At 32.3% G+C, this 14,633-nt stretch overlaps 1 protein-coding gene, 1 long non-coding RNA gene and 1 pseudogene across 2 annotated transcripts; 1 reads left to right on the top strand and 2 right to left on the bottom strand.

Annotated features, from left to right (window-relative positions):
- On the bottom strand, nt 1-6,467 carry LOC131600327 (cationic amino acid transporter 1-like). Its single transcript, XM_058872509.1, has 3 exons — nt 6,300-6,467; nt 1,680-2,080; nt 1-1,587 (listed from the first exon to the last, which is right to left on the bottom strand). The coding sequence occupies exons 2-3, from the start codon at nt 2,077-2,079 to the stop codon at nt 206-208; spliced, it is 1,782 nt and encodes a 593-aa protein (XP_058728492.1). The 5' UTR covers nt 2,080; nt 6,300-6,467; the 3' UTR covers nt 1-205.
- Nucleotides 6,468-8,381: 1,914 nt separating this feature from the next.
- LOC131600328 (probable aldo-keto reductase 2) lies at nt 8,382-10,197 on the top strand (annotated as a pseudogene).
- Nucleotides 10,198-11,645: 1,448 nt separating this feature from the next.
- LOC131600329 (uncharacterized) lies at nt 11,646-14,633 on the bottom strand. The gene is made up of 3 exons (XR_009283099.1): nt 14,290-14,633; nt 13,698-13,954; nt 11,646-13,513 (listed from the first exon to the last, which is right to left on the bottom strand). It is a non-coding gene; the product is annotated as an uncharacterized LOC131600329 (long non-coding RNA).

Raw genomic sequence — 14,633 nt, forward strand, 5'->3', positions numbered from 1 at the left:
TCATTGATTTGAAGTAATATATACCTATAATGTGTACACATAAATTCAAACTCACAGTCTATAAAATATATATGGACTTTTTCATATAGAAAACTAGGAAGGCTAAAGTAAAGAAACACTACTTTTACAAACATTATCTATCTTACTCTCACATAAACATCAATCACATAACTATCAATAGTAAGTATATAAGTTAATAATTCAACTATGTATGATTTTCATTTTTGGATACACCATTTTCTTCATCCATCTTTGACTCAATCTTAGTCTCTAGTTTCTCCTTCTCCTTTTGTGCCTTTGCTATGTCATAAGATGCATGTACTCCTACAAGCAAGTAATATACCACCAAAATTGCAGTCCAAACACCAAACCTCTCAAATGATTTCTTATCCAATGTCCCAAGAAGGAAAATATTGATACCAATGGATGCGGACGGCAAAAATGGCACAAGAGGTACACCCCAAATCTTCGGCTTCTTTGCAAGCGGAACAAAAAACCAAATACCGAATGTCCCCACAAACCAAACAGGTACTAATATAGTGTAACCGATCCACCCAGTGGTTTGCGACCAATAAACCGAACATCCAATCGAGGATCCTAGTATGAGAAAAATGAATCCAAGAAATTTCATAACATCAAACCTAGAAGTAACACCTTTAACATAATACCTTCTAACCAGAAGAGCCAATGCCACAAGTGAAAAAAGGAACAAAGTGGAAATTGAAAGTAGATTAGCAAGAACATCAAGGCTAGTGAAAAATGCAACAATAGCTGTTGCAAGAAACATAACAAAAGTTGCATTAACTGGTGTCTTAGTTTTTTCATTCACTCTTGCTAGCCATGAAGGTAACAAATGTGTTCTTGCCATATGTGTAAGATACCTTGCTTGACCAACAGCTCCAACAAGAATAACACTTGTCATTCCTTGCAATGCTCCAATTGCAACAATGTACTTAGCCCATTTCAGTCCAACAGCTTCAAATGCAACCGAAAATGCCGCATCTTCATCAACATTTGAATATTTTTGCATTAAACAAAGTGTCACACCCATCATGCAATAAACAAATGTTGTAAGTGTCATTGATCCTATTAGACCAATAGGTATATCTTTTCCGGGATTCTTTGTTTCCTCGGCCATTGTTGAAACCGCGTCAAATCCGACATAAGCGAAAAATAAAACAGCAGCAGATTGGAAGATTCCTCTCGCGCCATAAGGTGTGAAATCAGAGTAATTTTCTGCATCAGCTTTTGATAAACCAGCAACAATGATGAACATTAGGATAAGGAGATGTGATATTGATGCAATGTAGTTTAAACGCGAGGAACCCTTTGTGCTGAAAACGGCAAAGGTGTAAGTAACTGCAAGAACAAAAACAGCAATAGGGTCAAGCTTGTTGTAGTCGTGCGCAAGGGAATGCGCTACGATAACAAATTTGTCTGATTTTTGGTTGCAAAGTGTTGCAAAATAGGATGTCCATGAACGCGAGACAGCAGCGCCACCGATTACATATTCAAGAATAATGTTTCCAGATGCTATGAATGCTGCAAATTCACCAAGCTCAATTCTTAGGTAAGCAAAGGAACCACCTGTAATAAAGCCAAGAAATCATCATTCAATTAGTCTTACAGTTTTGCCAACACTTTTCAATTGTAGTCAACTGATAAAAAAACATACATACCAGCCACAGGGATTTCCACAGCAAATTCAGTGTAACAAAAAACAGACAACATTGCAGAAAGGCCAGAGACAGCATAGGATATCACCACAGCAGGTCCAACAGTGTTCTTAACTTCAAGTCCTGTTAGTACAAATATGCCTGAGCCAATCACACTGCCCATGCCAAACCATATCAGATCCCACCAGGATAGTGTTTTCTTCATTTTGTGCTGACTTCGGTTTTTCACATCCACCAACTCGACTTCGTCACTGGATCGGGCTGTAACCCGATCCATTAGTCGTAATGGCGTGTTCAATAGCGCTCTGCCATAGTTTGTAATGTTCTCAAATGACTCCAACTTTATTGGTGCAGGGACAACATTTTCTTCTCCTAATCTTGAATTTCCATTAGCTTCTTCCATTCTATAAAAGATTGTCCATGCATAAGTTGATATAACTACGCAGAAAATGAATTAAAATTTTGATCTAATAACGTATAGATAGATTTCAGATATAACACACTCGCATGGTCTATGCATAAATCCATGTAGAAAACTTATGTATATCATATTATTGCTCTTTTCATCAATAACTATCATGTACAAATCATCTTTGCTTAAGACATTTTTTATTCTAGTAAATCAAAATTTAGTGCAACTATTTTTTCTTATATTTGAATTAGAAAGTTCTAGAAATTAGATGTATACAACAATTTGTATTCAAACTAAATAAATTTTCTTCAAATTTCAAACAAAAAGGATCATCGAAGTCTAGTTCAAGTGATTGATATTTGTTCTAGACATGCCAAAGACGAAAAAGTCCAATCATAGGACACTTTGACCCAAAAGATTTGATCAGACGGTTCCACACAACTCACGTTGGAGAATGCATGACAATTCCGACCATCTTTGTTATATAAATTCCACCACGTGTTGTTCATAGGTTTAACCCCACTCTTACTCGTGTTATCACTTCTCTTCTATTGTCCACTCACTTAGGCGATGGAGTGTTAACCTTGTGGGTCCATCTTGCTCTGTTGTTTCGGAAGCACTCGTCGTCGCCCTAGCAGGCTTCATTCTCCTATTATTTATAATTTCTTGTTCCACCACAGAACAATGGCGTTGTTTGAGAGAACCGCCTCAATCCTAAGAAGAAATTGAATAAGAATTCTACGTTCTTCATCTTCAAGATTGACCTCGATATACGTGAAGACAAGGCTATACTGGATGACAAGCTCAATTCACCACTAAAGCCCAAAGTAAGGATCACGAGACCAATCCTAAATGGAAGCTTTAAGGTGATACATCTTGATGAGAAGCCAACAAGATTAATATGTATGCTAGCAAATTTGCCGAACTTAGTGAAGAAATGGCTTATTGGATTTCTTAAAGCCAATTTCGATATCTTTGCAGTTTCTTCAAATGAGATGTCCATTATCGACCCTGGTGTCACTTATCACCAATTGAATATTGATCCCTCCATCTGGTAAGTAGCTCAACAAAGGAGGAATAAATCTCTTGAAAATGTTGAAGTCATCATGAACACATTCCACGACCTACTCTACGCCAATTTTATTTTCGAGGTGAGATATACTAAATGGCTATCTAATGTTATCTTGGTAAAAAATGCATTAGATAAATAGGGAATATATGTTGACCTTAATAAAGCTTGCCCGAAGGATTCATTTCCACTTCCAAACATCGATAAGATGGTGGACAACCTCGTTGGCTAGAAACTGTTGTCATTTAGGGATGCATATTCTTGCTATAACAAGATACATATGCATGAGGAGGACGTGGAAAAAATTTCCTCCATGGTGGAGCGAGCTAACTATCCATACAACGTCATGCCCTTTGCCTTGAAATACACGGATAACGACATATCCAAGTTGGATGAACAAATATTTTAAGGGAAAATAGGCGAAACATTAGAATTTAACATGGATGACATGATCGTCAAGTTCAACAAAGAAGAGAAAAATGGACACCTGACTAGCGTGTTTCGACAGGTTCAATAATGCAATATAAGGCTCACCCAGAGAAGTGTACCTTCGGATCAGGGCTGGAAAATTATTGGTATTCTTCTTGACAGAGATTGGCATGGAAGCGAATCCAGACATGTGCGAAACAAACATCAAAATGGAAGCACACAACACGAACAAAGAAATAATGAATCTAAAAGTATGATCCCGACCTTAAATAGATTCATCTCAAGGAAACCTCATAGTGAATTACCATTTTACATACAGTTAAAGAAATAAGCACGCTTCAAGTGGACCCCAGAATGCGAACAAACGTACGTGTCACTAAAAGCAACCCTATTTACCCACCAGTTTTGTCTAGACTTGCAATCTAGGAAACTTATTCTTCTACCTAGTTGTATCTTTTAAAGCAGTTAGTTTCGTCCTCATCCAAGAAGCGGTATCCATTCAAAACCCATTATACTTGGTATCCAAAGGATTGGCAAGGTCGGAAACGCCATACTAGAAGATAGAGAAGATTTCATTAGCGTCAGTGATAGCCTCGAGACAACTACGAAATTACTTCTTAGCGCACATTATCATCGTCTAAATTGACCAACCCCCTAAACAAATTCTTCATAGGTTGAATCTCGCAGGAGTACAAATGAAAAAATGGTATGTTGAGATCTATGAATTTGACATCTTCTTCATACCTAAAAAAATACTTAAGACCTAGGTGTTCGCTGACTTCGTAACAAAAATGATCTTGGTTGTGTCTCAAGCTATTGATACGTGGACTGTCATCATATGCGAACATTTGAGTGATAACCTTTTAAATCTCCCGCCTCACCATACCAAAAGTACTTGTCGTCGTACTAGCCCACATTATCACCCTTATGTCTATAATTTCTTATTACACACAACACAATATTCCCTATCGAGAAAAAGTATTTTAAGTTTTGGAATACCAACTTAGATAAATTCTCGGTATGTATGAGTTTTAATTGGGTACAAATATTTTTAGGTAGAATCTACTTAAATTCTTAATTTATTTTAAACTAAGTTATTATAAAAAAGTGACATAATTGGATAATGAACTATATCTTTTATAATTACAAATCATATAGACAGATGATATATAAAGTGCATTCTAAAAAAAAGATTTATGGATATATAATTGATTTTTTTTAATTAGTCTAGTTGCTGAAATTCACTCTTTAAATATGTATGAATAAGTGGGATATTGTGAATTTGAACTCACCCCTCTGTATATGATGTTATTGCACTACTACCAAATGAGTTGACAAACATAAATATACTTGCATGGATACAAACCTAAATCTATACTTTTAGGAACAATCAATAAAAAGAAAAAAAGTTAAATTTATTTAAAATTTAATTTCGTTTTTAATTGAATGTGATAATGGAGGAAAGAGACAATTTTATTTTTATTTTGTTATTAATAAAAACATTATGATTAATTGTATGTAAATCTATGTGTTATGATTGTGTCCATCTAAACATTTTTTTTTTTTATAGGCAAACAATAATCTGTTTGTCTTCTTAAAAGCATCTTACTCTTTTATTAATTTTCGATTTATTTCATTACTATAAAATTAATAAACTACTATAATAATTTATAAAAGCATTCTAATAAATAATATTATTTTTATATTCTAATAAAATAAAAATATAAAAATATTATATAAATTAAGTATTAAAATAGAATTTCTTTTTAAACCACCTAGTTTACTGGACCACCTATCTAATTCAAATGTTAGTTTTAACATCAAATAATTTTAAGCCCTTGTAATCCTAATTAGTAGAATTGAACTGTGATCTTTTCTATCAAATCAGCACTCAACCATAAATATTATTAACATTTTTTAATGATACTGAGTTAGTAAGAAGAGGATTCCAAACTTAATTTTATTGAAATCTAATCTCTTTTATATCATCATATTGATTGACAACATTAACATGTTGACTTTAAAGGAATCCTTCATAATTTCTAAGGGCGGTTCTTAAGAAAATGGTCCCAAGCAATTTATTATTTATTTTGAAATACTGCCCTCAAATGCTTTTTACGATAACTATTTTTTCTTAAAGTTTGTTGTTACGGTATGATATTTCATTAAAAACATGTAATAATAAATTCGATTAGAATGAGACATGTCTCATCTTATTTTTCTAGATTCCATCAAAACATTTATAGATTAGAGTGACGTTTACATATTTTGGCAATATATGAATCGAATACTATGTTAAATGGAGAAAGAGATTCGAAAATATTTTATTTTTTCTAATTTAATGATTTTGATTAATGAATTATAAAAAAATAATTTTAACAAAACAACTTTAAAAATTTTAAATTAAGTACACAAATTTTATTTAAAAAATTCAAGCACCCGCCTTTTGTAAAACATTAAAAATCTTAAGAAACCCATAATTCCATTGTTATTCAGAAATCTTTCTCCAAAACACAGTCCAACTGATCAGTTTTTTCATATAATTATTAAACACACTTTATAGAATAAAATCAACAATATCAATTATTGATAAATAAGTGAATAGTTAACATATAATATAGACAATATATAACAAAATATAAGAGATTAATTAATGATTCTTAAATCCATACTAAAGAGCATATATAACAACAATATAAAATAAACGTTTTACCTATTTTTTTCTGAGGCTTTGCACCCTAAGTGGAAGAAGACTCACAGGATTCGAATTCAAGTTAGTTTATTTTCAACTTTGGAATAAAGAATTAATGGAGAAAACCGTATTTAAACCTTTCTTTTTATGCCATATATATAATAATTTTCAATGAAAAAAACCATATATGAATTTTCAAATCAAAAAACTTAAGTGTAAAAGTGTTGATAGTTGAATATTCAAGTCAACTACACAGAAAGTAAGTGTTTGGTACAGAAGTGTGATGTAGATATGGGCAAGGTTTATGGCGGTGTTCAGTTTGAAAAGTAACATGGAAAATCATTCCAAAATTTTAAATGTCACTTACGTACACTATAGATATTGGTTTAGATATTTTCGATAATATATATCATCTCGAACTAATATTTCATCATCTTTTATACGTCATCACAATTATATATTTAAAAATAAAAAGCTAAAATGTTTTCACAAAATGTATAGGATCATATTTTCTTTGTCATACTAACTATCGTGCTTATAATTTTTTTTAAAGAAATATCTTAATTCATCTCTTGATACTCTTAACTATATGGCAAAATTCCAATTATGCCCTTTGTCTCTGTAGATTTACATTTGGAAGTATTTTTTTAAACAAAATTTGATTTTTTCTATAGCTGCATTGACGGAAGCGTTAAAAACATAATGTTCCGTAGATGTACTTACGGAATCTTTTGTTATATTTTAAATCAACTACTTTTCATTCCAAAATTTCAAATTTTTTTACAAAAATGGAACATCAAATTATATTCTTTTGTGCCTATGCTATGTCATAAGATGCATGTACACCTGCAAGTAAGTAATATACCACCAAAATTGCAGTCCAAACACTAAAAATCTCTTGAAAGAATTCTTATCTAATGTTCCAAGAAGGAAAATGTTGATACCAACGGACGGAGATGACAAAAATGGCATAAGAGGTACACCCCAAATCTTCGGTTTCCTTGCAAGTGAAACAAAAAAGTAGATGCCAAATGTCCCCACAAACCAAACAGGTACTAGTACAGTGTAACCAATCCATCCAGTAGTTTGAGACCAATAAATCAAACACTCAATCCAAGATCCTAGTATGAGAAAAATGAATCCAACAAATTTCATAACATCAAACTTAGAAGTAACACCTCTAACATAATACCTTATAATCAAAAGAGTCAATGCCACTAGAGAAAAAAGGAACAAAGTTGAAATTGAAAGTTAATTAGCTAGAACATCAACGCTTGTGAAAAATGCAACAATAGCAGTTGCAAAAAACATAGCAAAAGTATTCAGTTGGACGAAATTTATTCATGGTGTCAGCTTCCTTAGTCTTAGGCAAAGGGAAAATAGTATTTGCATTGTAGTTAGGAAGAATCCAACATGAAATGAAGAACTACAAACTATATTATAAACATCATCTTTGATTATGCTTCAATAAATGTGAAAGAAGACACCTCAAAAATCATTAGACCCATGAGCACTTTGCTTGTTGAGGCTAAAGACAACATTGGTAGTCTCCTCCATTGAAGGAAGCATAATCAACCAATCGTTCATAGTGCCATCCAATAAAGAATGAATGACTTCATCAATCAATAATGTATGTTGAACAACAGCTACAAAGGAGAATAAATTAGAGAAATGAGCGCACGCTTTAAAATCAAATATTTGATTGAGAAGAAAAGAAAATAAATTCTCCATTAGAACTTCTGCATCAAGTAAGCAGCTCGAAATAGGATATCTCATATCATGTTAAGAACATTTTGCCAATTTTTTTTCCATCCACATGCAATAACAAATTTGAATACGTAAACATGTGAACCATGGGATCATCATCCTTTGTAAATATGCAACGAAAATAGTGTCAAAAGTGAGAGAGGAAAAATTGATCCTTCGGAAGAGAATGACAAATAAAGATACATTACAAGTAATTAAAAAAATATAACTTTGACAAGAAATGTATGCATTGACTCCAATTTCTTGACGGCCAAGTTTATTAATTTTTTGGGGCAAGTTTTATGTAAAGCTTGACCTTTCTTGATCGACTATGAAGCATAAACTCCGATACGAACACCGCGACACGCCTACTTCTAGAGGTGTTCGCACTGTGATCGATGATACAAAATTATAAATAGAGCATGTGGTGGGGATATACTCATAACATTCTTTAACTTTGTGAGACCTTTACATAGTAGGAAACAAGATTTATTGAGTATTGTATTGTGAGACATAGCTATGTCAAAAGTAGGAAGAATGAAGTTGGGATCACAAGGAATGGAAGTATCCTTACAAGGACTTGGTTGCATGTCACAAGGAATGGAAGTATCCCAAGCCTGAATCCAACATGATTGCTCTCATCCACCATGCCATTCAATCTGGTGTCACTTTTCTCGATACTTCTGATTCCTATGGACCTCATACCAACGAACTCCTTCTTGGAAAGGTTACCACTTTTTCTTACCTTTTATCTTATCTTTTCATTACCTCTGTTGAAAATTTCATATGATATATTGTGTATGAAAATTGTGGAACAGGCTTTGAAGGGAGATGTGAGAGAGAAAGTTGAATTGGCTACTAAATTTGGAATTAAATATAGTGATCAAACATTTGAAACTCGTGGTGATCCTGCTTATGTGAGAGAAGCTTGTGAGGGTAGCTTAAAGAGACTTAATATTGATTCTGTTGATCTCTATTATCAACATCGTATCGATACTAGTCTTCCAATCGAAGTCACGGTTCGATTCTTTGCATTTCTCTTTCATTTGATTCTGTTAGAAATAATCAAATTACCATGAAATATTGTTTTTGTAAATGATTAATGTGTGACATGTTCGAAATTTCCATTTTTCTTTGTAAAATTGGGGAGATTAAAAAACTCGTTGAAGAGGGTAAAATAAAATACATTGGTTTGTCCGAGGCCTCGGCTGCAACAATCAGAAGAGCACGCGCTGTTCATCCAATAACAGCTGTGCAGTTGGAGTGGTCTCTATGGTCAAGAGATGTCGAGGAAGATATTATTGCAACTTGCAGGTAAGATTTAGTATGCAAACATTATCTAGTAATATGACGCGCGAGGGAAACACTTAAACAGACAAAAAAAACTTGTAGACATCAGTAATAATTTTAAAAAATAAAGTAAAAGTAATTATATGTATCGGTGTTATGTCGGTCCTGACACATATATGACATCAAATATGTCTTTAATCTGAAGTCTAACTTGATGAGTTGTGATTTTGTTTCTTAGGGAACTTGGTATTGGTATAGTTGCCTATAGTCCTCTTGGGAGAGGATTCTTTTCATCTTGAACAAAGATTGTTAAGAACTTTACAAAAGAAGACTATTGCCAGGTTTGTGGAAAAGCATTATCATATGCCAAATGTACATTTGAATTACACTACAAAATATATATTCTTAATAAGTGCGAAACGATTCGAGTAGTAATCTCTTGATCAATATATTGTAGTATATACCTACATTTCAACCTGAAAACATGCAACAGAATCAAACTATACCACAGAAGGTTAATGAACTAGCTACAATGAAGGGATGTACTCCATCACAGCTTGCACTAGCATGGCTTCATCACCAAGGAAACGACGTGTGCCCGATACCCGGAACCGCCAAAATTGAGAACTTTAATGAAAATATTGGTGCTTTGTCTGTCAAACTAACACAGGAAGAGTTGGCAAAAATTCAGTCTTTAGCTGACATTGTGAAGGGTCATAGAACTGGAACTGATCCTACATGGAAGGAATCTGATACTCCACCACTTTCTTCTTGGAAAACTGCATAATCAAGTGACTTGACTGATTATTACTCATACCATATAGTTTTAAATTGCACTCTAGCATATGTTTTAATAAAAATTTGACTGAGATTAAGATTGTTGCATGACCAACTTTAATTTTAGTTTTCTAATTTTTAATTTTTGGTACTATAGATTTTTGGGTTAATAGTAGTTTACCTCCTGTAATATGAGCGTGTTTTGGTTTACCCTCCTACTGTTGTCAAAGGCAGGTTTTGGCAACGGTTTTTTTGAAAAAACCGTTGCCAAAAGGTAGGGAGGGGGGAAAAGCAAAATTCGCTAACATTAGAAGGGTGAACTACTATTAACCCTAGATTTTTTTCTTGAATTTGAGTTCTATGACCAAACAAAATGTTAATTTAAAAAAAAGAATACTAATCATAAATGATCAAATAAATTAAGAGGTTTAAAAAAAGGATTGGGGATGCAGGACCAATGTAGTAGCAGACAGGTTTCACAATTTCTAGTTGTCCTCTGGTGGAGCTGGAGAGCTTGAAATGTAGTTTGTGTTGAAAGAGAAACTTTTATGTTGCACCAAATTACTTCTAAGGCACTCATTATGGTCAAAGACATAAATAAAACATTTTTTAAGATATAGTAAGAAGTATCTCCAGTAAGATGGCTGACTTAGAGCATCTCTAATTGGAGATTTTTTTTCTTTCTAAATTGTCACATTGCATTTAAAATCTCTAAGTAATTTCAACTAATTTTACTCCATTGTAACTAGTAGAAGACCCGTACGTCCGCACGGGTAAATTTATTTATATTTTAGACCATTTGATAAAGATGTAGCAAATTATTAACATGATAAATCCAATGTCTAGTAATTATAAATATTCACAAATATAACAGATAACTATAAATATTTATAATATTTTATAAATTAAAATAAAAAAAGGTATTATAGTGATAGTGTCCCATAAAAATAGTGAGTTTTTACTAATTATAAATATTTATAATATTTTGTTTATTAAAATAAAAAAGATATTGTGGTGATAGTGTCCCGTGAAAATTAATAATTTTAGTGATAAAATTCATAAGAGTTGTTAGGTGTGGGCAACGGGTCAGGTTGGACGGGTTCGGACCCAAAATTGTCACCCAACCCAAACCACAGTTGACTTTAAAAACCTATTTCTGTCCAATTTTAGGCCAAATTACAAGAAAAAAAATTGATACGCTCTGCTAATAATTATGGGCCCAACATTAAAATAATATATGTTATAATATAAAATGCAAATACAAATAATAAATTAAATGACTTTCAATGTTGTTAATGCTGTTAATGATATGATAGTAAATTTTGATTCATGCCAAGTTTAAATATATTAAATGACTAATACAAATAGAAAATAATTAAACATATTAAACTAATATTATCCCGCAACATCAATAATATAATCAGAATTGTGATATTTCTTTGCATCTCATCCATTTTTAATTTTTCATGCAAACCAATAGTTGATTCTTTAGTTTCATGTATAGCTTGCAATATCGCGAAATATCGCGAAGAATATTTGGTGTCATTCCGAATAGCTTGCAACCTGATGAACAGCTACGCAAGGAACTCATATTTTTTAAATCTTTTAAGTAATAAGGTTAAAAAACTTAAGATTATTAACAACAGTAGTAAAAATGTGTTGTTTAGTTCCTAAGATTGAGAGTTGTTTGCTCATTTCAATGCTCTTTTTCTAATCAGGGTAGGAAATTAAAAGGGTTGTTTGCCTTATATAAATATATACATAAGGCATCTCTGTTTAGTATAAACCAAAGCTTCTATTACTGTAAATGCTGGAAATTTTGACTATTACAATTTACATCACTGAGTTGAGATAACTGGTGTAATACATATTGTTTATGTTGTGGTAATAAGCTCATCTTCAACCCTATTTAGATGAAATAAGAACTATGCATAACAAAACAAATGAAAAACTTCGTTATTGCATGCTTGGAGTACATAGCTCCAGAGTGAGGTGTGAGCTTTGGATTACATTCAAGCTTGACTCAGTCCATCAATACTGCTGGTTCACCGCTTTGCATCAGTTTTTATAGTCAAGTTTGTTAAACTTGTAAATTTTAACATCATACAAATACAGTAAACACACTACTCACTTCAAATGTAAAGTTCTCCAAATTTTAAAATCAAGTCAATACAACTTCATACTACTCAAAGACTATTTGATATTGAATTGTCAGTTTCATCATACAAACACAAGTGTGTGTATGTTTTGCTTCACAATAACACCAACGAATACCCTTGGTTAATATTTCCTAAACTCAAAGTCACCCTCCTTTATGCCTATCACCTTGCTCAACAAAAACAGTTAACTGTGAGGACATTATTATCATAATGGAGAATTGTACGGACCTCCGGGATCTGAACCAACTAAAACAATCAGTAATAAAAGCCAAATATGTCAGCTTGCTAAAACTTACTCGGTGGCATTTCTGGGACCTGGTTTAGTAGGGGAAAACTAATTAACTTCAATTGATTATTTCTTAGGAAAACTAATATATATGTATGTGAAAACATAAACATAAAAATTAAAATCACTAAATTTTAAAATATCAAATAAAACCTATTACGTCTAATGAGTTGCCGAAAGTTTTATGAATAAGCCATTGAAACTATGATTCCTGCAACAGAAATTTTCACTGTTGCACCACACCTTGCTGCATGTTTTCAAAATATTCATCTTGTTGAAAACCATATTGATCATATACCTGTTCCAGATCAAGCCTTTTCCGTCAATGATCAAAATCAAAATGGTTCTGCTTTTCCTTTTTCTGATTATGATCAAAATAAACAAACCACAAACAGAGACATAAACATAGAAAATCAAAACGGTCCCGCTTTTTCTTTTTCTGTCAATGATCAAAATCTTCAAAATAAACAAACAGAGACATAAACATTAAACACCTATTAAGAAACAACCACAAAACATAGAAAATGAAGATAAAGATTGTAACAAAATCTCACTTGGTCTTTGACACTATATAAAAGTGTCTACGGGGATATGAAAGCAACAAAATGAACTTAAAGCAACAACAGAGGGGATGAAAAATGGACTACCGAGGAAGTGAATAATGATACATCATATAATTCCCTAATAATTCACCTAGTTATATGAAAATTCATTCTGACATAGAAATTCCTACAACAAAAGTCATTTTCAGAGGAGAATAAAAAAAATGTAAAGCTAGTTATATGAAAATTCTCATATTAATTACGTTACTCAATCACCATTTAAATAATTTTTCACTGCAATTAAATTGGATATGCTCCATTTAGTAGTCACATTCTTACCCTTATAATTCACGCATACAAAAAGCGAAGAACCACGTTAGCCTCAAGCTTAGATATAGCTACTTCTTTGTCATGTAAAATGGAAGTGATGAATTCCTACATTTTGGAATCAGAACATGCAAAAATATCAGTTTCTTTTTGTTATGGAACTGAAGCTCATAAGAAAAATGAGTTAGGCAACCTATTGCAACAGTAAAGTTACTGATATGGAAGAAAGATCCCAAATATGGGTCATGAAAATGAATATCAAAGTTATTGGAAAATGGAAGTATGATCATACCTTTTCGCTTTTAACATCAGCCACAACATTTATACTTGATGTCGAAGATTAAAAACAACCAACACTTGAATAACTGCAGGTAACTGCTGCGTGAAAATATACACAAATCATTAGGAGACACATCACACAATCAGAATCTGAAAAAATAGATCAACCCCTTCATTTCCTCCAAGTTCTTTGATGTCATCAAAAACTTGACTGACAGGAAGAACCGCTTCATCAGTACATGCTAACACACCATGAATTTTTGCAGCATCCTATAATCACAATAACAATCATCTTTAAATAGATAATATAGTGAAAGCTCTCATCTTATTATTTTTAGTTTGTTTCATCAGCATCCACTCACTGCTATGTTGTTGACTTCATCAATATAGACATTTTATCAAACACTTAAAATGCATAAAAATTAAACCTTTTTAAAAGAAAATAAAAGCTAAACAGAATTAAAATTTTCTCATAACCCATTATGAGTTATGCTAAAAACTATAGCTGCAACAAAAAATTAAGAACCATAAAGTGATAAATTAGGATAAAAATTGAAGCTTTATGATAAATAAAAAAAGTATAAGAACTAAGAAGAGGTATCAACCTTCAAGATTCAAGATTCGGTGAAAAACAACAATAGAACAATATGATGAACCAGATTCAGATCTAAAAAGCTTATTAATACATTTCTGCAAGGATACCACAAGTCCCTAAACCATATTCAGGTATGATGAACTGGAAGAAAAAACACAGATTTATAATCAAAATAGAAATGTGAAAATGATAACGAAGACGTAAACGAAAATGAAAAGGAATACAAATGTAAACAGATTAGAAATGTGGTATAACATAACTATGTCATACACTATAGCGGCAGCGACAATTTAGGGTTTTGAAAGAAAGAGAGAACCTATAGGGGAAATGGTTAGACGATAAAGAGGGACAAAG

This window comes from Vicia villosa, linkage group LG4 (assembly GCF_029867415.1).
Source record: "Vicia villosa cultivar HV-30 ecotype Madison, WI linkage group LG4, Vvil1.0, whole genome shotgun sequence".
NCBI classification, from domain to species: Eukaryota; Viridiplantae; Streptophyta; class Magnoliopsida; order Fabales; family Fabaceae; genus Vicia; species Vicia villosa.

What these genes read in the sequence shown, in the direction of transcription:
- LOC131600327 (XM_058872509.1), bottom strand. Translation starts at nt 2,079, where the DNA reads ATGGAAGAAGCTAATGGAAATTCAAGATTAGGAGAAGAAAATGTTGTC. An exon ending in TGTGGAAATCCCTGTGGCTG is followed by an intron (nt 1,588 to 1,679) that starts GTATGTATGTTT and finishes GCTTTATTACAG; the next exon opens with GTGGTTCCTTTGCTTACCTA.